The sequence below is a fragment of the Leptosomus discolor genome, chromosome 2 (genome assembly GCF_034619465.1).
Source record: "Leptosomus discolor isolate bLepDis1 chromosome 2, bLepDis1.hap2, whole genome shotgun sequence".
Classification (NCBI taxonomy): domain Eukaryota; kingdom Metazoa; phylum Chordata; class Aves; order Leptosomiformes; family Leptosomidae; genus Leptosomus; species Leptosomus discolor.
Window position 1 is genome coordinate 47,919,847 of NC_141392.1, and position 24,799 is coordinate 47,944,645.

The window sequence follows — 24,799 nt, forward strand, 5'->3', positions numbered from 1 at the left end:
AGGCCCAGGGTGAACCAGACTGGAGTGACACTCCACTCCACCATACTCCTTGTTGGTTTGCTGTATTAATAACCCAAGTGAAAACAAACTGGGGAAAAAATCCTACCAAAACTTACAATGAAAGGCACATCAAAAATGCATAAAAGGATACATTTTTCTACAAGTACTGTTTTGAAACCATTAGTGGTTGCATTCTCGTTGCATGATCTTTGGAAAGCATAATAACAACAATAAAACCAAAATGAAATAAAATATTGCCACCAATGAAGAATCTGTTCAGTTATAAACTGCAAAACCAAGTAAACAGCAATTTACACGCTTTCCTCAGTCCTGCAAACCTGAAACATCCAACACTGCTTGGACAAAATTGAGAATACAGTAGACTTTTCAGCATAACTCTACTTAAATGACAGCATTGATTAAGAAAAACAAGGCATACTATTGAAACCAAAATACATAGAATCAGGTTTCTATGCTACTGTTTGCCAAAAAGCTATTTTTAAAAAAATGGTTTAAATGCAAACTTTTACATCTCCACAAGTTTTACATATTTCAGACAACAAAAGGATACACATACATTGTATGTGATAATTTTTCAAAACTAGCCATTACATTTTCACAGATTAAAAAAAAAGTCTGTTTAAATATTTCATTTCTACAAAGTGAATTTACATTTTTAAGTACAAAGTGCAAATACTACAGTTGCTTTTATTGCCTTTTGGTGAGGAAATCTCCCACATGTCAAAGAGATCTGCCTTGGATCAGTAAGCTGTTCAACCTTGCTTCTTAGAAACTTGCTGAAAGAAAGTTGGAAAAATTTGCATTATTAATGATATTTTCAAGTATTCAAGTATAAACATTTTTCTTTATTTTTCAACATTGCCACATGCCACTAACAGAGCAAGAGTCCCGCACAAATATAAATGAGGAATAAAAAAATCTCTGCCCTGTAGTCCTTCATGGCATCTACGAATAAGAGTATGAGCAACTTTACTATTTCTTACCTACGGCCTCTTTAAATCTACACCTGTCAAACACAGTTTTAGGAACTGCCTGGGAAAGTCCCTGATGCAATATACCTTTCTATGGCATGTGATGTGTAAGGAATGGGCTGCTGGCCAAAGTCTTAGGAACAATCTATAGTTTCCTCGTAAACTTCTTACTAGGCTGCAAAAGACCCTCTGGGTCTCATTGACAGCACGTGGCATGTGTATGTTTGTTGGACAGGGTGGAGCTGAGCAAGGAAAGTAGACCTGGCCCCTACCCCAGTTCTGTCAGATCCATCATGTTTTTGACCTCTTTTAGAGCAACCACAGCTGAGGCTCAGTTAGCATGTCAGTATATGTATCTATATCTGCTTTCATCCAGTAAGCTTGCATGTGTGTGCACACATACAGATGTGCACATATGTAAAAAAAATATTCATGAACACATGCCTAAGCACACATAAACATCTATATATCTGAACTGCCACAATAATCTAGTAGAAAATGAGCTCTTGAGTTCCCATCTCCTGAGCGGTACAAATCTGATCACTCCTCCTTAGGTGGGTGGTTTCCTTTGAGCAGCTCCTACCCAGCCCAGCTGCTTTTCAGTAACTTCCTTTCAAGTGAAAACTTTGTGATGAAAGCCACCTTCTGCATTTTCAGCCTTGTATTGTTCAAGTATGAAACTGCCAACAGATGGTTTGCTGAGCCAGCCTTAATTCAAGGCTCTCATTTGTCAGCAACAGCTTTAAAAATAATTGGTGCTGAGTCAGCAAAATTATTGGACAAAATTAAAAAACATAGACACTCTAAGACACTTGTATTACAGATTCTGCAAGTCAGGATGAGATTACAAGAAAGGGGAGAGGGCTTGTCGTGCTTCAAGTGTAATGCACGTGTGCCAGTAATTGCCATTATATAATGAAAATAACCCCTTTGAATGTTTTTGAGTTCCGACAGGATAATTGTTTTCAGGCTGCCTTGTTTTAAGCATAAGTGATTTGTGTGGGGAACTTGAAAAGTTAAGACCACAAACAGTTGTTTAAACAAACAGAAACTTATCACATTCCTCTAGCTGTGAGAATATTTTATATTCCATCAAAGATATGTAGGAGGTCTCCAGTAGAACCCACAACCAATGTTGAGCTTGCCTCAGGATGTGTGAACCTAACATCAAACAAATGAAAGATAAAGCAAGTAACAAATTGACTAGCAACAATGAGAGGAAGATTTCTCTTGGCTTGTGAGGAGGTTCACCCTGGGTTCAGATTTTAACAAATTAATCTAGTTTTCTGATAGATGGGAAGACACTAACCACTACTACAGTTTGGCAATATTTTTAGCTGAATTCCTATTTTACCAGCTGCAGGGTTACCTCAGCTGTTCTTATAATATGTTTATATGAATATTTTTTGAAACAATTCATCATTTACTGATGTCTTTGTGGGCATTAATCATTTAATTCCTTTAACTAATACAAAACCGAGGCAAGAATGGTTTGAAGATGATTCTTTTACTAGACTGTTCAAATAACTGGCAGACTCATTAAGTCCTTCTTCAGACACATGCAGAAGTGCTAGGAAGTTGTGCCTCTGTTGCCCAGAAAACTGATTCTGGCAGAATTAATGATTATAAAAATAGATACACACATATTAGAAAACCTTTTTTCCTGAGCTTCCATTTGAGTCTCTCCTTTTCAATAAGCACCTTTCCTTGATTTAAAAACTCTACTTCTGTGCCTTTTGTAGCTCTGAATGCCCTGAGTAGACAAAACTCCATGAATGACATACAGTGATGTTATTTGAAAAAACAAAATCAAGTCTTTCCAGAAAACTGATGCAAATATAAATCACGGATTATGCTGTCAGGGCACTTGACATTTTATTTGCTACAGTCATTCTGCAGACCTAACCAATTTTAGTTTTAACATACATCAGCAGACTGATGCAAATCCTTGTTCTCCAGCATCATTTTGCTCAGCCAGCAAACGCATTTGAAAGTGACAGCTCTTTTCTCCACACTAAGATTTTAAAAGGTGTTTAAAGCTACCATATAATAATTCAGTTGTGAAATGTATAGATTTTCACAGGGCATGGGAAATGCACAGCTTTGTTCACAATCAATGTGTCTATTGTGTGGGAAAGTTAACAGAATTCAGTTAAAGCAAAAGGTAAATAAAGATAAAGCAGTGCACATTTAAACGTGTATGGGAATGCTGTCATTCAGGAATGCAGAAGACTTATATGAGGGCTCAGTTACACTAATCTAATTATCACTAACCCATATGCCAATTTACACTTTACTGGGAACATGCACATGCTGGCCCAATCCACTTTGCATTTATGCACATTTAGGCGGCACCTGTAGTTGACATTCAGCTTTCCTTCGATAGAACTTAAGTCAAAATTTGTCAATCAGGATGCTGCTCTACATTTTCTTGGCAAGTCTGCAGAACGGCAGATGCATGCAGTCTGAAGCTGCAATGATAACTGCTAAAACCCCAAGAAATTCAGCTGGGCAAGGCAGGAATGGAGATCTTGCTCTCCTCAGTACTCACCTGCCTGCTGGATGAAGTGCTCTCAGTGTTGGTTTTAGGGGCCGCTAAAGGAGGGAAAAGAAAACATAAATATGGTTGCAAGTTACGTGTAGCATATCCAAGAACTGAAGCCCTCATTCTGAAAAGGTGTTTTTTAAAGCACGGCAACTGCATAGCTTTCAATAAACGATGAGATAAAATATTTCAGATCTTTCATGGAAACATCCACTTTTTTGTTTCCTCAATACAGGTGTTGCTTCTTTCACTGAGTTACATGAAAGTTGAATGACAGCATTTCTTGCCAGTTAATATATGACATTTGCTTAGGACAGATTGCATCTAGTCAGCATTTCAAACTTACTAAATCTTTAGTAGTAAATATAGACTATTATCCCTGGTGAAAAAGAAGCATGGACAAGAAGACTGTCTGGAAAGCATTCACTTTGCTTAAAGATATTGCACAGGAACAGCTCTACGAGCCAAACACATCGTTCACATTTCATCTGTAGAACAAGATTACCACTGGTTTTTAAGTTTCATAGTGGCAAAGTCCAAGACGGTGCTCTAAATGGGGAAAAAAACAATAAGCTATGTGAGTCTGATGGCCCATTCAACTTCACAAGCAAACCTGGGAAGCAAGAGAGGATCTCACTCTTGGTTTTCCATGTCAGTTTGCTAGTCAATCAAGCTGTACTGGGACAAAGGGGAACAAAACTGGACCCTGAAAAATACTGCAGCAACTAGTATTCCCCATAGAAAGTATGCTTTGCAGCTCTCTGGCTTCTATATGGCTTAAAAGGTTCTCACAAGACACCTGGGACTCACACAGGATGATACAGAGCTGCCTCCTTGTCTCAGCTCTCACACCTCAGGTGACAGGGTCTCACCTATTCCTAGAAATATAGCACTAGCTGTAGTCAAGTGGCAATTGATTTCTTTTGTGCAAGTGAAAGGATTACCAGACAAGAGATTTTAATTATCAAGCAGGAGAAACAAAACAGAATGCTGATATTCCAACAAAAGCAATTTTTACTGTCTTGTCTTTAAAAGTATATATTTCTAGGAAAACAACCAAATGATTTGGTGTAGAATTTTTTTCCAATTCGATGCCATTAGTTTTTCGATGCAAAAGTTCTGAGATATTTTTCCATTCTGAAAATGAATGTTCTCATTAATAATGACATTTTTTGGAGAAGCTCTGTTGAAAATCTCCAGTTATGGTGAACATAATTTTTACTTTAGCTAAATCTGTGCATGATCTTCATATAATTTCATGCAGCTTACAACTTTCTTTTCCAAAACAGGAGGTTTATCCTAATATTTTATTTTTTTTTCTCACTGGAATGGGCACAGAAGAAAACTGGGTTTTGCTTTGAGTCTTGCTATAGCTTTCCCTTATGTCCTGGGGCAAGGATTTTAGACCCAAATTTCATCTACAATAAGAGACCAAGGAGTGCCAGCTGCAGCAAGGACAGAACTGGATGTTAACATATGAAGTGACCATAATGGCCTCTGCTTTAAAACACTAGTCTGCCAAACAGTGTAAACGAAAAAGAAGATTTTATGTTTCAGTTTCCACATTTATAGCATAAAGATAAGAACAGTCATCCACCTTCATATAAATTTTTTCTACCTCCATCACCTAAGTGAAAATTACAAGGTATTACTATTAGGTCCACAAAAAACACAGAAAAAATATCCTGGATTTGATATATTTGTTTTGAGAGTTATGTTTCTGTGAGCCATAGACAATTTACTTCATTAGTACAATGTAGAGCTATTCCGTCTTTCTGCAGTATTCCCTTTCTAGACTTGAATACAATCAATTTTGTGGAAACCATTTTATTTCTGACTGCATTTCCCACTTGACTTGCTTTTCATTTCCTATTACACTGTTTTACTGCCCTGCCTTCATTTTAAGGTCCCAGGCAGACAAAACAATTTGACTATATTCGTGTTCTACAACTTCTTACAGTATAGGGATGTACTGCTGCTGTTTACAATTTGTGTTTTTAAATTCTTCCTCATTTTCAGGAATCATGTGATTGAACTCTGCAGGCACCATAGCACACTGTAGTTAGTTGTTCCCCTTTCTACCCGTTTGGCAGCAAGGTAAAGTGGCTTTGTACCAGCAGTTGTTCCACCTGTTTGGCAGATGACCACCACATTCCTCACTGTATCTCTAAACCACATTTGAGACACTAGAAAGCTCAACAATGTGCTTCCTTCCCAGCAGAAATCCAAAAAGCACAGGTGTGATACTTCCACTCATTCAGTACTGTAATAACATTAAACTGGCTTTTTGATGACTGTTAATGTTATCGGATCCTCTTAGGTTTCCTACTGTAATAGGAATGGTCAGAATCAATGGGAAGTTTTTGATTCTGTTGGAGCAAAGTGATGATTTGCCTATACAAAAGCATCTTGCCAGCCATCTGCCCTAACAAAACAGCTGCATTAGCTACAGGCAGGTGTATTCTTCTGTTTTGTGTACTTCTGGTATATACAAATATCAGACTTCATCAGCTTTGAAGAATCTAGCGAAAAAGATAGTTAGAAAAGGGTCTTACTATGGCGTTTCTTTGTTTCTGCTTTACCTTCTTCTTTTGTTACTCCCAAGCAGCCCATTAATTCTTGAACTGACAAGGACTTATCATTGTTCACATCACAGTATTCCACAAACTTCTTGACACATTTTTTGGGTTTTGATTTCTTTCTTAGGAATCTCTTAAATGGCTTGATCTCTTTCTTGCCAATGTCACCACTGGAATTTTTATCTAGCTGTTTGAAATACCAATGGACCACTCTCTCTTCCAGAGTATGATTTGGATCAGGCTCGGAAACCCTGAAACAGAAAACAAGAGTTTAGTCTTAATTCTGATACATAAACCTCAGTTTATATCTTATTTCAGAATAGTTAAATCACTGTCAGATGCTTTGTTACATAAACCTCCCTGCTTTTGGCCACTAGCTTCTTGTAGTGAATCTCTCTTTTTTCACTTTGTACACTTTTTTTACAACTGTATAGTAAATGTTACTCTAAGGGTTGGAATCTGCTCTTAGTTAACTCTCTGAAACTGTGTTGAGGTCAGCACCATACTCAGAAAACAATGCTTTCCCCTTTCATTTCCTGAAAAAGAGAAAAGTGAAGAGAGCAATAAAAGAGAAAAAGACAGTTTCATAGATCACAGACACATTAAAATGCGTAATATAACCAACTGAAGTAGGTCAACAGTCAGCATTGCCAAATACCTAGGCTCCAATTACAACCCATGATGGATGCTCTTAGAGATAAAACACCTAAATGTATTGAATTACAGGGTAAGTTATAACAATAAATGCCACCCCCTTTTCGGATGGTAAGCACCTGACCTGCAGGCACCCAAAGTTTGACAGCACTTACGCGTTTTTAACTCTACCTGTGACTGTTGATAGTATTTGTTTGTTTTACAAGCAACGAGGCAAAATATGAATCAGGAAGGCAGCACACACGCATTAAGTAAATCCTGAGAGGAGAACGAAGACTGAGACACAGTTGCACCAGCAGCAACAGATAAACTCTAAGCCGTGCTGCTGCTGAGAATTCAGCTATCTAGTGCATCTCTGCTTAGAGGACATAGTCTACAGTGGTAACTTTGAAGTGAACTCGTCTAGACAGGTTCCAGGAAATTTACCCTTTGTTAAGGCAAAAGAAGAATTACTTCTCGCAGCCCTCATCAATTCATTCACCACTGCCAGAATCCTTTTAAAGACACACAAAAACTATCTGAAACCCACCGGCTAGAAGACAATGATGGATCAGAGACAGCGTGCACCATATCCGTGGACAATGCATCCAAAACACTGGTCAGGAACTCATTCTTCTTGGCCCCAGGACAACCTAGAAAACCAGATTTTTTTCTTTTCTTCTTTCTTAACAACATTTAAATTCCAACAATAGTTCAAACTTAGAGATAGATGTGACTCCCTGCATACAAATTCCCACAAATTGTGGACAAGTTCACAACATAATTCAAAGACAAGCATCTAAATTCAGGTACATTTCTGTAACATATAGCAAGAACAGAAAAACATCCTTTCAAACCCAAGCAAGTGGGAATCTGATTTGCATACCTCGGGTTCCTTTCTTTCCATTTTGGTCGTTATCTTTCCTTCAAGCTACGTTTTTCATGGGTGTCACATTTTGAAAAGAACAGCTTTGAAACAACAGAAGTTTGTACATGACACAGACCGTTCAAAATGCCCACAGCACAACACTCCTTTCAGATTTCCACTTTTGCTCCTCTGAACTACCATTGGCTTTCTCAACAGACATTCTCTTAGTGCATTAGTTTTCCTCTCTATAAAATGACAGTCAACTCCTTGCCTCTTTCACTTTTCTTCTGGACAAGGGTTAACTCCCAATGCTGTTAATTAGTACTTTGGTTCATACTGTGGGATCCTATGGCGATGCCAGCATCATCCTCTTAATTACATTCCCTATGACACAAAGTTCTTCTCTGAAAGAAACTGACAGCACATTTCAGAGACATAGTACATCAGATAAATATAGACTGAAAGACCCACTCTTGGAGCAGTGCAGCTGGGGCAGATAAATTCATCTGACAAGTGCATGGATGTTGACAAATGGAGGTTTGCTTAAACAATACACCTGCTTCCTCTCCTCTTCCCTAGAGCCCTGAGCCAAACACCAGGTCCTCCCCTAGCCCTATAATGGCTGAGTTAAACTCTAGGCTGATCCACAAGCAGTGACACAGAGATGACAAGCTTGAAGCCGGAGCCCACAGCAGGACTTTCACAGACAATTCTGTGTTGGAGGCCTGCTCACCCGCAGTTCTGTTCTTAAATGAAAAATGGAAACGCTTTGAAGTGTTGTGGAAAAGGAAGATTAGTCAATCAGTAGGGATTCATTATTTCATTACACTTCTCAGAGACCTCTGGAGCAGGCAGTAGGATTTTCTGAGCCCGAAAAGCCTCATCTTGCCCAGCATATTATTTTTTAATATGTCCCATGTTGATCCAAGGAAATGAACCTGTGTTATATTAGCCCTTAGTTGTGCTGCAGTAAGAATAGCTCAGCTATTATGCAGCAGCATCCACTACACATTATTGTCTAACACATTCACATAGCTATGAGTTCCCCATCTCTTGTTTGTGTTCGGCACCAGAGACATTTTATTCCAGTAACTGTAAAAGGTGTATAACAGGAATTCATTGAAGTGAGTTTCAGTGCACTAAAAGTACACACCTGAAACCAGTTGTCACTCTCCTAGATATGTTCCTCTTCCCTTAGCCTTTAACCAGTTTTTTTGCCTGTTACAATTACCAAAAAAAAAAAAAAAAAAAAAAAAAAAAGAAAGAAAGAAAGAAAGAAAAAAACCCCAGTCCAACAGCTGTGACTATAATCCTGAATTTGAGTTCAGTGAGACAAGCATTTGAGCTTCCTCTGTAAGGCACAGAAATGAGAAGGGTGTCAAGAGATTAACAGGGAGGGACAGAAGACTACACGAACAGGTTCCTGGCAGCATTCAGTGCATAATTCAAAAGCATATTCTCTAAAGCAAAGAGCTTGCTAGTGAGTTAGTCTCAGACACTGCAACTGTTTAAGTAAATTGTGCATTGTGATTTAAACGAATCCATGTAACTTTGCAAGTCACAAAAGCACATTTGCCCAGAGATGAGCAGGCAGAGACCAAGCAGTTCCCATGCAGAAGGCACATCCAACCGTTTTAGTATGGCACCCTGCCTGAATCAAGCAGTTAAGTCTTTGAGCAACCTACTGAGCTCAGCACTACGTCTTGCTAGGAAGGACACTTGTCCTGTGGACCAGAGCTGGTTCTCTTCAAAGGACAGGAAGAAGAGGCCTGTCCAAGGCTCTCCATGTAGACCTGTCCTGAATGATACAAGCTTTACCCATTTCATGCTGGGGTTGTGTTACTGTAATCAGGCAGAAGTCTGAATCCTGCTCCAAACACAAGTTGTGAATTGATACAGGGCTTGTGGAAAATGCAGACAATAATAACTCAGCATATAACAATGCAGCACAACAGGGAGACAAGACAATTTGACTTTTTTTCTTTCGCTGGCCTTTTTTGGATAGACAATAGTGTTAATATCCGATCTGATTTAGGAGCTCCACCTGAATTTTTCATGTTAGTTATGAGTGTATTCCTGAAGCGTCTGGAAGAAACAAAAATGTATGCTTTAGGTAGTTTCCACTGCTGTCCAGGGAACTGCTGGGTGTACATACGCTACACATGTAGAGATCAAAATCATGACTTAGCTTGCTATTCATGAGATATAGCTCAGTAGGGGAAAGTACCAACTTCTAAATTCACGAGAAATCACAGGGAAAAAATTCCATAGTTTAAAGCCTGTCTCTGACAATTTTCCCTAAGACTAAGAAAGGTTTCTAAATGTGTATTGAATAAATTTGCAATAGCAGCTGACAGCAATAGAAACCTTGTAGAAAAGAAATCTTGCTGTTAAAACGAGCACAATTGGTTGCTGTGAAACGTTCTAAATTATAACTCTACTACTTAAAGTAAAATGACACCCCACAAAATCCTCACCAGTTAAATACAAAGAAAATATTCAGTTTCTCCCAATTATAATTTTTGTTGATGTGTGGGCAATCACACAGCAATTTACCTCACAGTGAAATCTCTGTTCTTTGCAGGTGTTATTAACTTAGAATAATTCTCTGGAGGCTTCGCGCTGACCTTTAATTTTCAACAAACTTGCAGATGAAATGGCAAGACTGAGGGAGCTTTAGCTTGATTGTAATGAATAATTCACTCTTACTGGACTAAATACAGAAAGGGAAAGACTAGTCTCTTATGGGAGCCTTATGCTTCTCACTATGGTTTACGTGCTTCAGTTTCTTCTGCAGCTGCTTGTCCTGGGTGGATTTGACAGCGTACATAAATAATAATTTGTTGTTAAAGGGTTGAAGTTGAAACCACATGGAGTTAACCTACAGGTTCTGAGATGTAACATAGAGTTGAGTGTTTGCTTTAACGATAGTTTTACCGAGAGTAAACCTTAGACCAACAAATACATACCAGAAATGACAGGAATATACAAACACTTCGTTTCAGCTATAATATAAAGGTAATCAAAGAATCATCACAATACATTATATATCTCATATGTACACGTGTCTCTCTATAAATATATATGCCTTTAGTACTGCGAATGGCTTTTTGAAGTTAAAACTGTGGGGCAGTTGTCTATAAACCTTCTAAAATATGCATCCAAGTGCCTTGGAGCTCCCTGCTTGGTTGATAGTAATCTACTACTGTCAATCTTGGAAGATTATCTTTTACAACACATCTGAAGTCATGGTTAGAAAAGTATTTATTTATTTCTGTAAAAATGTGAATACAATAGATAACATTAATCACTTTAAAAGGGAGTTTACATTAATTTTCCTGCAGAAGAGGAAACTGTCTTGAGTCAGTCACTCAAGTAATGAAAGGCACGGCAACTTCCAATTAGCAAACTTAAAGCTGCTTTTTTATTCCCTATTTCTTAATATGAATATTAGGCTTAGCAGTGCACTCAAATTCAATGATCACTGAAACACCTCTGAAGATTATAAGGAAGTTTTGATCTGCCAAAAATCAGAATGATCAGAACTATTCTTGTTTCTTTTTGCAGCTTTGACTTCACTGAAATATAGTGATATACAGGAGAAAAGAATTTAACAGAGTTTGTCAGTGCTACTGTTTATCCTGGGAGAGCAGATAGTATAAGGAAAATATTTTTTCTTGGGCTTTTATTCTATACACACATATATGTACAGTTCAAGAGTTTACTTCTGTTGATCCATAGAAATCACAAGTTTGAGTTTGTCTAGATATGTTGAGGGGCCTCCTCATATTTTGGAGGACTTCCTGAGCTCTTCCTGAGCCCCATTCCAGCAAAAAAGCCCTACAAAAGATGAGCTTGAGTACGAAATTTGTAACTCTGCTGGAGACGAAGATCATGACCTCAACAGAGGCAGTGGTTTTATGGCTCACTGGCAGGTCTTTCCGTCACTGCATCTCCTGGTAACCCTCACAAACAGTAATTATCTGCTTCTTAGTCCTATCCTTGTTAGACATCCTGCAGATATTTTCTTTTCTTCTTTTCTCTTTTTTCCCTTCCCTTCCCTTCCCTTCCCTTCCTTCTTCCCTTCCCTTCCCTTCCCTTCCCTTCCCTTCCCTTCCCTTCCCTCCCTTCCCTTCCCTTCCCTTCCCTTCCTTCCCTTCCCTTCCCTTCCCTTCCCTTCCCTTCCCCTTCCTTCCCTTCCCATTCCCTTCCTTCCCTCCTCCCCTCCCCTCACCCTCCCCATCCCCTCCCCTCCGCCTCGCCCCCCTCCAGCCCCCCCCCCGCCCTCCCCAACGCCCAAGCCCCCCCCCCCCCCCCCGCCCCCCCGCCTCCCTCACCCTCTCCCCATACCGACCCCCCCTCCCCCCCCCCCGAAAGCCCCCTCCCCTCCCCCCCCTCCCTCCCCTCCCCTCCCCTCCCTCCCCTCCCCTCCCCTCCCCTCCCCTCCCCTCCCCTCCCTCCCCTCCCTCCCCCCCTCCCCTCCCCTCCCCTCCCTCCCTCCCTCCCCTCCCCTCCCCTCCCCCCCTCCCCTCTCCTCTCCTCTCCTTTCCTTTCCTTTCCTTTCCTTTCCTTTCCTTTCCTTTCCTTTCCTTTCCTTTCCTTTCCTTTCCTTTCCTTTCCTTTCCTTTCCTTTCCTTTCCTTTCCTTTCCTTTCCTTTCCTTTCCTTTCCTTTCCTTTCCTTTCCTTCCTTTCCTTCCTTTCCTTTCCTTTCCTTTCCTTTCTCTTCCCTTCCTTTCCTTTCCTTTCCCTTCCTTTCCTTTCCTTTCCCTTCCTTTCCTTCTTTCCCTTCCTTTCCTTTCCTTTCCCTTCTTTCCTTCCTTTCCTTTCCTTTCCTTCCTTCTTTCCTTTCCTTTCCTTTCCTTTCCTTTCCTTTTCCTTTCCTTTCCTTTCCTTTCCTTTCCTTTCCTTTCCTTCCTTTCCTTTCCTTTCCTTTCCTTTCCTTTCCTTTCCTTTCCTTTCCTTTCCTTTCCTTTCCTTTCCTTTCCTTTCCTTTCCTTTCCTTTCCTTTCCTTTCCTTTCCTTTCCTTTCCTTTCCTTTCTTTCCTTTCTTCCCTTCCTTTCCTTTCCCTTCCTTCCCTTCCCTTCCCTTCCCTTCCTTCCTTTCCTTTCCTTTCCTTTCCTTTCCTTTCCTTTCTTTCCTTTTCCTTTCCTTTCCTTTCCTTTCCTTTCCTTTTCCTTTCCTTTCCTTTCCTTCCTTTCCTTTCCTTTCCTTTCCTTTCCTTTCCTTTCCTTTTCCTTTCCTTTCCTTTCCTTTCCTTTCCTTTCCTTTCCTTTCCTTTCCTTTCCTTTTCCTTTCCTTTCCTTTCCTTTCCTTTCCTTTCCTTTTCCTTTCCTTTCCTTTCCTTTCCTTTCCTTTCCTCTCCTTTCTCTCCTTTCCTCTCCTTTCCTCTCCTTTCCTCTCCTTTCCTTTCTTTCATCTCCTTTTATTCCAGCCAATTAAAAGAATTAAGTTTATCTCCGAGCCAGATTCACTTTTATCTATGCTTACCCAAATTTCAGAAATAATAAAGTAGACTAGACCAGATGTTAGCTGGAGGGGAGCTACAGATCTATTGCTCTGTAGCCCTCAGATCTCTATGTCTTACAGGGAAGAAGTATTATTTCTGGAGAATGGCAAGAAGCAGATTTCAGTTCTCCACATATATTTAACTTTATTTTTGTTACTATTTTAAAGTGATCTTCCTGTTCTAATTTCAGTGGGGGAAAGGGGAACAGGGACAAAAGAGTTAACAAAGATGCTCTCTCAAGGCCCTACCTTCAATCCCAGGCATTCATATCATACCAAAGTGCATTCAGTGGGATTTGTTGAACTTCAGCCTGCTAAAATGAGGTGTCTCACCCATAACAGTTATTTAAGCTCAGTATAAAGGAACCCATTCAGAAGGCAGTCATCCCAATACCTTAGACTTTTTTTTAGAATAGGATAGGATCTCCCTTAAAATGTATCTCTTCTTCCCCATTAACTACTGAGGAAGCCCAGACAGCTAACTTACACTCCCAGGATGGTGCAAAACTGCTTGTTATGAATTCTAGATGTATCTGGTTTGTAAGTTCATTTGGGCTCAAACTACTCTGTTATTCTTCAGGTAGATGTGGTGGAAACCCAGGATAATAATAATAAAAATATAATGTTCATAGCAGAAACACATATGATCCTATGAACAGTTTTCGCAGGCAACTGAGTGATGAAGTTAGGCTAGGGCACTTGTTGATAGGAAAAGCAGTTCATTACATTTATTTCAGTTCTTGTTAAATTACTGTTAAACAAGAAAAGGAGAATCAGAACATCCCAGTATAACATAAGCAAGGTGAAATTACTAACTTTTGATTACCATTTTTTAGTTTGGTTTTTCCTCCATGAGAGTTCGAAGGCTTTTGAGAAGCAAATTTCTTGCTGCTAACAGTTCAGAGATGTCGCTGTTGAAACAGACAGTGATGAAACAGCTAGAACACTGTAATCCTCTCAGATGCCACCCAAAACTCAAAGCAGAACTTGAGAAGGTCCATGGTCCTTATCTGACTTTTTTAAACATTCTCTTGTAGACTCCTACTTTTCTAGTTTTCAATGGGAACAGGGAAAAATGTCTGAAAACTCAGATGATAAGGTGGTCTTGCTCCTTTGCTGCCTAACTGGACACAAGGCAGCCGATGTTTTTAATAAGTAGTCACTGCCTCACAACATCTACCCCAGTTTTGGAAGCCAAAGACATTTCAGTATGTTGAGATGAATCTGAAATTCTGAGCATTTATGTTCACCCTGTGCTAGTGCAAACTCCTCACCTTTAGAGGCTTGTTGCCTTATGTTTAACATGACCTGCAGTACAGCCATGTGGGCCCAGCTCCAGCATAAGAAAGACAATGTATTTGACTGAAGTGTTGGGACAGTGACACAAGTCAATCAGCCCACTGATCAGGACACAGAGAAAAGAGTTTCAGGATTAGAAAGAGGGCCAGAAAATAAAAACAACTGGATCCAAATTCCAAAAAGTTGTAGTTCTGATTTACATATCATATTTCACGACTGCCTGTCCCTGAGATATACAGCTGGTACTTCTGACTGCAGTAACACTTTCAACAATAACTTATCAAATTGACATGTTTTGGAATCCAGTTTTGATTACTATGGCAGGAGCCTGAATCTCCATATTATCACTCTGTGAGTCTCAACAATTAACAACGAATATTACTTAGGCAGTCAAAATGCAGTCCTTTTTAGTAGACATTTATTACTTCCAATTCACTTGTATTTTCATCATGCTGTTATGTTTCCTCCCAGGAGATGGGTATGAAATAACCATATTTAATTACCTCCATTTAAATATCTATTAAAAAGGAAAAGCTATTACAAAAAATGTATGTTGTTGCAATTATGGAAGTGACCTCAGAAATAAGGTGCAGAATTCTCATTTCCTGCTGGAAAAATTGAACTATGGGGAATTGCTTAGTGGGGATGTTTCTGACATTACTTAATCAATTTAAGCAGTCGGCTCCTTGGAAACGTGCATGAAAAACAGTCTTTTCTACAAACTGATACTGATTTAACCTTTCTGGATATCTCTTGCTAAGACTTTTACCATTGGAAGCATCAGCTGAAAATCCGGAAAGCATCCACTCCCATCTAAAGCCACAAAAAAGCTCTCTATTCATATACTAAGAACCGATGGTCATTAAAGTAAAAAGATGGAGGAAATTCAGAGCTGAGACAGAAACTGTCAGCCCAGCAGCACACATTTATGTGAGAGCTATTTCAGGGTGGTATGAGGTTTTCAGAGAGAAAGGCAGAACTTTCATGCCATTCTGTGGTTCTTACACTGTCATAACATGGGATGAATGGAGATGTAAGCCCAGCACTCCTTAAAGATACCTTTCAGTCTCTCAAAGAGTGCTACATACATGATGGATGTTTTCAAATGAACCTTTGAAACACTGCATTGTTGTTTTTTTTAAATCCAAATGTAGATGGTACAGAGCAACCCCAACCTATGGCACACAAATGGGGAGTCCCACTGATGCAGTGACTTGGTGACTCTCTGTTCTGGATCTGAAAGCAGTGGTAGAACCACGAATCATGAAGCCAAGTCACTGCTACAAGGGCACAAAGCACATTGTCGGATGGCGTAGGATGAGATAGAAAAGGCGATGCGGAAGGGAGGAGCAGAAAGGACGCAGAAGCTATAGCAGTCACGTGAAATATCAGAATCTTTACCCATGCTTTATTTTGCTTATATAGATACCTACAAGTGCTAAATTTGAATTAGGAGACAAAATTTAATCAATGTTATCTATTTTTTCTCCCTCCCATAAACAGCAAATGAAAGTTTTAGAAATTGGACTTCCAACACAGAGGGGAGCTGGGAATAAGGGGAAGCTATTTCTTGGAACATTAACTATATACTGAATTTTAACACAGAATGAGTTTTTACAGCAGTGATTAAAAGAGGTTTATAAAATGGAAATCCTGGAAACAACTGAAGTGAAACAAGAGTCAGCAAGAACCACTAAAGCATTACTTGAACACTATGGAATGAACCAGTCTTTGGAAACCTGGCATCACAAAAATCTCTGTCTCTTTATGTAGTATTTAATTTGGGATTGGCAGTTGTGTTACCTTCCTAGACACTTTCCATTAAACATGACATATTTCCTGTGATTCCTCTGCAAATACCATTTGAAATCTCACTGTCTCATCCGTTGCTAAATAAAAAAGCTGTAAAATGCCTAATACAAAAGCATCAATACAGCTTACAATTGCTTAGTATGAAACTTTTACAAGATATGATATGCAAGAATGAAATGCCTTAGTTTGTGGTGAAGGAGGTGGGCATACTATGACAGACTGAAGGCTCAGACCTTTATTATTAGGCACTATTCATTTAATTTAAAAATGAAGGTCCACTCCCAATTCACCGTTACCCAGCTCACTTCTCCAGGGCTGACAGAGAGAGATCTCTGTAGCTACAGCAGGTTTCCAAATCAACTTTCTTTGCAAATTGACCTCTATTTGGAACGGCTCCCTCAAGCCAAATATAATACTCTGTACCTTATTAAACCACTATAAAATAATGTTCAAGTAATGATGAGCTTGACTTCACCCCACAAAAGTAGGGCAAGTCAGAGTTAATCATGCTACCCTTAATTTGTAATTTACAGTAAGCTCTGAGGAAATGAACACATAGCACTTGGTAGCAAAGATCCTGCAATGACAGAAGCACAATGGAGTAAATTAAAGCTGGAGATGAATGTAATTATGGTTCTATAGTGTCTGCCAGGAAGGATGCAATGCAGCTGACTTCATGTAAAATAGTTTACAGCATGTGGTTTGATTACAAAGTGCCTTGGGTGGTTTTACAGCAGGGAGATCCAATTACATGATAGCACTCCGTTATGGATTATGAGAATGGTTTCCTCACTGGACCACTAACTGTATGCCAGTTCCATTGTGTACAGTATGGTCTGTCTCCCTTGTGTGTTGCACGTCTTGCATTTGGTCAGGAACCTGGCTAGGAATATCCTGCCAAGGCCCAGATTTCCTTGTATCTATGCAGAAGCCACCCCGTCAACTTGAGTAAAGGCTGTGGAGTTTGATGGTAATCAGGTTGCCCAGAGTCAGTCACTTGGTATTAACAGGTAATATCCAATAGGGACGAGGAGAGGGGCTGTTGAAAATTGACAACTATCTCAGGCTTACTGACCCCATTTTATATGCAGGCTGACATGACACAGACTGCTGCAAGACTGAGCGTGTGTATACAATTATAGGAGTGTGTGTGTCCTATTTCTGGAGCAGGCCATGAAATCTCATTTGTTGATAACACAACAACAGCAACAGATGAAGAAGGTTCTCATTCATCTTGCTGTCTACTGCTGTGTGAATGGAGAGAGATGGAAAAAAGACATCACATTATGTTTTTGTGCCCTGTGCATTGCAGAGGATAGGGGAAAATACAATCTGAATGTGTAACAGCAGCAACCCAAATGTTCATACCCAGCAAAAATGCGTTCCTTTTGTGCATGTATAATAACCTGATTTCCAGCCATGCTTTTTGCAACAGTAAGTGCTTGCCTGTTGGTGAATGGAACTGAAATAATGGCTCTAATTAAAATTCATACACCCCACATTTCCATTCTAACTCTCCTGTGAATACTTCTTTGGTATAAATACGCATACTCTAATGTTGATTTAGTAAACAGTGGTCATTTTCCATGTCCAATGAATGACTGTAAAGCACTCTTAAGCAAAATTAGAGGTCCACACTCTATACTTGGAGATACCCAACACTGCAAATTCCAACAGACAAGGACTTTCAATCTATGAACTTTATATGACTAGAGTAAACTAAGCCCTCTGCAGATGGCTATAAAAGGGTTCATATGTTAGATATTGTCAAAAATCAATAGGTGGTCTACTGCTGGTTCAAATCAGAAGGCAGAACAGAAGGTAATGAGAAAAAAGATACTTAAACCTTTAAAAACGCCTGGAATTAGATTCAGAAATTCAATATGTGTGTGTGGATTACAAGGACGAGATAAACACTTAAAACCATCCATTTCTGTCAAATCATATAAGCACATTCACAAAGGGGTTTGCAGCAGGGTTCAACTATGTGTGCTATGACAAAAATCAAAGCTTAAGCCAGAACAATTTCTTTGTGGGAAGCAGAAGGACATGAATATATGGTAAGGGTAGTGAAAGGAGGAGACAAGCATGGAAATTACAGAGAACCAAGGTAGAAAGCCAAGGGAGAGAAGAGAGGCATGGAAACCAGTGGGGAAAAAAGCTGATTGAAGTTTCAAGCAAACTCACATGTATAGCCTGTGCTCTGACATAGACACCTCCGACAGCACTGAGTATTAATCTTCATCACCCATTCTCCTCCAAACAAAACTGCAGTTCACTGAGACAGCCGTAGTGTTCGCATGTATAGGGTTCTGGTGGTTTTGTTTTCTCTGCTTCTGTCAAAACCATGTGGATAACATGGCTAAATCTTTGCATCTTTATCTGCATTTGCAGAGACAGAGAGTTTTTATACCTTCCTATTGCTTCTGCCACTCTCAGTATGTAATCACAAAGTAGCTCTCTCTAGGCCTGGCCAGGAGAGAACAATTCCATCATGTGGAAAGTGTCAGGACTGGGTAATTTAGGGGTTTTTTTTAATTTTTTTTTTTTTTTAAGAACAAAACACCCCATCCCATCTTGGCCAAATAGCTTGGTGATGAGGGCATGCAGCTGAGATGTGGGAGACTGAGGTTCAACTCTCTGATCCAAACCAGACAGAGCAGGGAGTTGAAACCTGGCTTGCTGTTATCCTAGTGGAGTACCCTAATCTCTGACACTAGAGAGTCAGGTTCAATTCCTTGCTCTGCCTGGTTTGGATCACAGATTTGAACCTAGGTCCTTTCCTTTTCCGCTGAGTACTCTAATCATCGAGCTATTGTGTGTCCACAGAACGGTTCCTTTTGTCGTGAGCAAACTCTTCAGAACAAAGAGAGTGTCAGAAACCACTTCTATTGCTACATTAGAACATTTTCTTCAGAAAAATAACAATAGCATCAGACTGGACAGAATGTTCTTTAAGTTAGGGCTTAATCCTGCATGGTGTAGAGAAACACAACCAACATCTTCCAAAAAGCCTGGCAAGTATGTCAACAGAGTGCTCTCACTAGATCAAATGAGTTCATGAGTTTAAAGAAAAGCATGAACTTCAGTGCTTTGCTGGATCAAGGCCACTGCACTTTGCACACTGAAGAGCCAAATTCTCAGTAAATAAGTTTTTTGCCTTGCATGTTTTGGACTCAAGACTTTCTAACTTACCAAACAAGAGAGTTGTGGGAATGGATGCTTAAGCAGCACTTTATCATTCTGCCATACTATAAGCCACTGTTTAAATTTTTTTTCAACAGGGCATATACAGAAAAGAAGCTTGTTGTTTGATATAGGAACTCATTAAGTCTGTTGGATTTTATTTTCTAACTTTAAACCCATTCTATTTAAAACTGAGTATTTAACTTGTCTGCTATTCAAGACAAATGTTTCACTTAGGAGACGTAAAAGGGTAGACAATACAGCTTCCAGTAGGATAAAGTTTAATTCAGAGCACAGTGGAAAAAAATAGGGAAGCTGGAGGGAATCAAACATTCAGACATCACAGGAAAGAGAAAAAAAAAAAAAGGAAAGATCATTCATAGGGGCCACAAAAAGCATAGGGTACTTCAGTGCTTCTATCTCAATTTGATAGTTGTATTTCCATTCACAACACAGATTGCAAGCTTCATTTCAGCTGCCTGTTTTCATGAAAAAGATTTCATTCAGTTGTCTACATTTTAATTGAAAGGGAATTCAGAGGTCTCACACAGTACCTTCAAAAACATCACCAAACTTTATGCTTAATGACATGACTTAGTAAAGTAAATAATATGGTCTGTAATAATTAAGTGTATCTTGGTTTGTTGTGATGCCTGTGATCTGCTGAAGCAGAATCAATATGATTTATGCATTTTATGGATGCATAAAGATGGAAACATCTATCAAGACAAGGGTAGAGGATGGGAGTTCCAAATTCAAGTTTTACAATAATTTTTTAGTGACCTTTAGTTTTTCTGTTTTCTGTTTTTTCTACATGAAAAGGATCACTTTTCATTTCTCAAGTATCTAGGAGATTCCATTAATGCTGCTGATCTGTTTTGAAATGGTTACCGGGAAACACTGCAAAAGAATATAACTGCATAGCTATCAAAGCACATTTTAAGAATAAATTGCTCATCTTTTATGACAGGCATTTATCTGTAGTCTCTACTGAAAATATAATGAGTATACAATGTCCTCACTTTATCTGTCCTGTATTACAGTGCTCTGCTTTATCTGTAAACAGAGAAAAATCCCAAAGAAGGCAACTGGGGTGTAGAGGGGTTGGGAATGAATCTTTTGCTGTTGAAGAAAGGAGTTCAAATTTTGGTTTGGTTACAAGCAAATTAACCCATTTAATTCCTACTCGTCTCCAAATTACAAATGTTACTAAATGAAAGTGCTGAAGCTAGACAACCAAAAGAGAAAACAAATCTGTGAGGGGAAATTTGACTTGAGCCTATGCACAGGGTATGAATCCTTACTTTAATATAAAATACATTTGTAAACAAATACTTAAAAAAAATATATTCCTATTAGGATTGAAAACAGGCCCACTTACGAGTGCCATCTGAGATACAAGGCATACAAGGTACCCTTTTCTTTCTACACAGTTGAAAAATTTCTGAAATTCATTGTAGAAGAAGAGAGAACTTCAGCATCAAGACATTCACTGTACTCCACAACAAGCTCACTTTCTGTTTATCAGCCATATCTTCCTGAATTAAGAAAGTGGCACAACACTACAGTTACAGGAAGATCCAGTGGGTCTAATGTGGGGGTTTTTTCACCCTCCCTCCAGAGCCCAGGTTTGATTTGGAATGAGGAGTTCAGATTTAATAGACTCATTCAGGTAAAAGTTTCACGATAAGAAATGCATGCCTCTCCTCTCACACAAACCAGAGTTTTCCGACCTGCTTCTCAGGGCAACTTTCCTTGGGTGGATAGTGAAGAATCAGAGCAGTGTGTATCTGTTCACATTCCTCCTTCCTCCCCACTCTTCCAACATGAAGGAACTATCAAGTGAAGCCTGCTCACAAGATACCCCAGAGCCAGATACGACTGAGAGCTAGCAAAAACAAAGCATTCACCCGAATGCTTAGCTAGGTCTCCAAGATTAAAGCTCAAGCGGCCAAGGAATTTGACAAAACAAGGTTTCACTGTAGAATAAACCATACAGTTTTTACTCTCCCAGAAGAGTCCTGGTTTCCCAAACATCCCTAGTTTCAGCAAGCCACCTGCCTATGTCAGGGAAATTAATGAACTTCAAAAGTAAAAACAACTCATGATGAACAGTGAGCCTTATTCTTCTAAACATTGGAAATGCCAACCACACAGCAGTGTGCTTCTTTTTTACTAAGCTATACAGAGAGCTGTAAATTAAAGCCTGATTCCTGGACATTACATGTCCAGCCACTGCACTGCACATTAATCTCTTTCCTTGATTCAGTTGCCAAGTCTGCAATAAGGTTGTGTGATGCATGCCTTGAACCACACGCTTGGCTCCAAGCGAACCAAGCACCCTGTTAATACAGGGTTCAAAATACCTGTCTTAAGAAACCAGTTTTTAATAGGAACTTCAAATGAGTGATTTTTTGTAATTCCTATTGAATTAAAATTTTCCTATTGACAAACATGTCTAGTGAACAAAATTCTACGTAGAAATCTTGCATAGCTCATAGAACTAATGAAATGGGCATGTAAACATGTGAGACACAGATGTTGTGTCTCTGTTTGCCTTGAATTTTTAATCAAGAAGCGCGAACAAGAGAAAAAGAAACAGCAGAAAAAGGGTGAAATAAGCATTGCGTCAAAGAAAGTGGACAGTCAAAACAGAGGATATGATTTCAAACAGCTCATAACAGATTGGCATTTTAGTATTTGCAGAAAACAAACTTAGCTCAGCTTGCAATAGGAAGGCATTGGAGTTTCATGAAAAAAAATAGTAAACATTAAAGTAACTCACGAAACAAAGTCATCTTTTTTACAAGAAAGACTAGCTTCCTTTGATTCAGTAGGAACCAGATTAAGTTTAGTCAGAGAAACAGGAGTTTCAAAATCTGACATTTGGATTGTTTATGTAATACCAAATTTTTTTATCCATGACTTTGGTTGAAACTGATATCGCAATGGCAATGACACCTAAAGCATGAACTCTCTGTAGGTGCTGTTTATGTAGTTTAGATAATCCCAACCTCTACAGCCCAGCTGGTGTTGTACTTACGCTGAAGTATGCTTTGCATAACCAGATAGGAAAACTTGGATTCCACTAAACAATTAAGGAAGAAGAGAGACATTTACCAAAAGTTCTTAATTAACTAAGTGTCCTGGCTTGCCAGGGGAAAAAAACCTCATACTGTATACAGAAAGTAGTCCTTTGATATACATACAGCATAAGACTCATCAACCTTATTTTTTTCAGAAGCAATCTTCCTGCTTCTCTACAAGAAAATATTGTAAGGGCACACAGTTGTAAGGGCTGGAAAACTATATTTTCTCTCATGCTTAAGTAGACTCCAACTTGTTAACACATCTGCATGAGATATCTGAAAGATAAATACATAGAGCAGATAAAAAGGGGTGAAAAAATGTAGCCATTTCTAGTGCTGTACATGGCAACCTAGTAGCTTTAAGATGCATGGAAATGATTGACAAATGGAGAGCGTGGATATGCTGAAGAAGTCACATCATATGTGCAGTGAACCCAACACTGCTTGAGGCTGTTGAGCTCACTGACACAGCAGAGAGTAACACTCTCCCCTGGAGGAATGTCGCACAACAACGTCTAGGCAAACAATACGGCACATACAAGTGCCTACAGGAGAGGAGGGCTGGCCAGAGCAATTCATCCCACTTCTGGTAGGGGAAGAGTTCAAAACCCCTGCTAGGTCTCACTGACAGGAAAAGGTACAAATTGCTCATTCATCACATCTCACCCCCCAGCCCAGACGCATGCCTGAGCAAGCTGGCCTCTGCCACATGTGGAAGGTGTTGATTGTCCCAACTCATCTCAGCACAGGGGTACACAGCTGGTGTCATCCCAGCCTCACCTCCCACAGCCTCTCCAGAGGCTGGCATCTGAGCTGCCTTCCTCGGTAGCAGGAGAGCAGAAGCAGAGGAATGAACCTCTGCACAGGTGTTTGGAGAGCAGAAGACATGACATTGATACTCCAGGTCCCAGCATCACTCTACAGGAAAAGTTACTATTTGTGACCTTCTTGAAACCTTCTAACAACCCTTGCTACTGAACCTCACTTTTTTTTTTTTTCACTTCTGAGAAATAAAAAGCAATAAAAATACTCATGAAAATATCAGAGTTCTCTACTTTATACTGAGCTCTTTGTAGAGATAGGTAGGTATACTGTCCTGGTTATCAGTGTTATCTGTACCACTTTAAACACTAACAGAACTGGTTACTCTGAGATTATTTTCAATTCAAAGCAACAAATTAGAAGCAGAATTTGAATCACAGTTTTACAGACTAAATAAAATAAAAAAATTCTTTAAAGAAAGTAACTATTAAGTATATCAATAAAATATTATTTACTAAGTCAATTATGAAGCTACTTTCAAGCAGTTATCTATACAATGAACTGGATGCTATCAACTAATGTTAGAGGAAGTATTGACATAATATATATTTACTTATTTTTCTTAATCTTAATAAAATTACAACAAATTTTAAAATTCTGAGATCAAAACCCACTGTTTTCTTAAATTTGAATAGTACAGACAATTTGAGTGAGGTTAAGGAAAATTGTAATTTGTTTCTCTAAAGTAGTTTATTGCAAACAGCAGAAATAGGATACAGCTCACAGAATGGGTTCAGTTCGATCCAATACTCAAGAAAACTTTATTAAGCTAGCTTCAGTGTATTCGTAAGTAGAACCTGTTTAAGAGTCTTTTGTTGGAGGGTGAATTAAGAGGCATAAGAGGATCTCTGTATGTACACATGTGTATGTTAGTATAAACACAGATTTAAATTTAGGGATATGTAAGCTATCATATAAAGGCTTTTGATCTGCATAAATCAGAAACACATTATTTCTGTGTGATGAAATTACAAGCTCATCTCAGCCCAAACAAACACCAGTAGAAACTATACCACAATGCACCTTCACAAACCTTGTATAAGCACATGTTATTTGGGGAAAAAAGAATCCAAAACTCTCTTGTATAAATATTTTAGAGATTTTTAAAATATTTTATTAGGAATATTTTTTGTATCCTTCCAGCTTTCTTTGATATCGTGAATTCAGCTATACAAATCTCAGAGGGAAATAAAATTCTAACTAATGAAATACTTATCTAAGTAATTTAAAATTGACTTTCTGCATTCAAAGCCTAATGGATCAAGTATAAGATATATCGAAAAATTTCCAAAGGTGGAAATATGTGCAACATATCTTAATGGAAAACCAAGAATCTTCTCTTTTCAGTGGTTCAGAGATCTTGTTTCATGACTATCTGAATGCTACTTCTCTGAACTGAAATTTAGGGGATGGAAATCTCCATCATACATTAAGGAATAACTCTTTTTAGTCACTGGTGGTTATTTA

At 39.0% G+C, this 24,799-nt stretch overlaps 1 protein-coding gene across 3 annotated transcripts in view; it reads right to left on the reverse strand.

Moving 5' to 3' along the window:
• Nucleotides 1-773: 773 nt before the first annotated feature.
• SMOC2 (SPARC related modular calcium binding 2) overlaps nucleotides 774-24,799 on the reverse strand; it is a 145,267-nt gene continuing 121,241 nt past the window's right edge. For 2 of the 3 annotated variants that reach the window (XM_086461032.1, XM_086461031.1), the window contains exons 10-13: nucleotides 7,300-7,402; nucleotides 6,093-6,367; nucleotides 3,544-3,587; nucleotides 774-797 (exon numbers count right to left, since the gene is read on the reverse strand). In XM_086461032.1, coding sequence (XP_086317158.1) covers nucleotides 774-797; nucleotides 3,544-3,587; nucleotides 6,093-6,367; nucleotides 7,300-7,402 — 446 coding nt within the window. Of the gene's footprint in view, nucleotides 798-3,539; nucleotides 3,588-6,092; nucleotides 6,368-7,299; nucleotides 7,403-24,799 lie in introns of all 3 variants that reach the window. The other variant, XM_086461033.1, reaches the window with a different exon arrangement.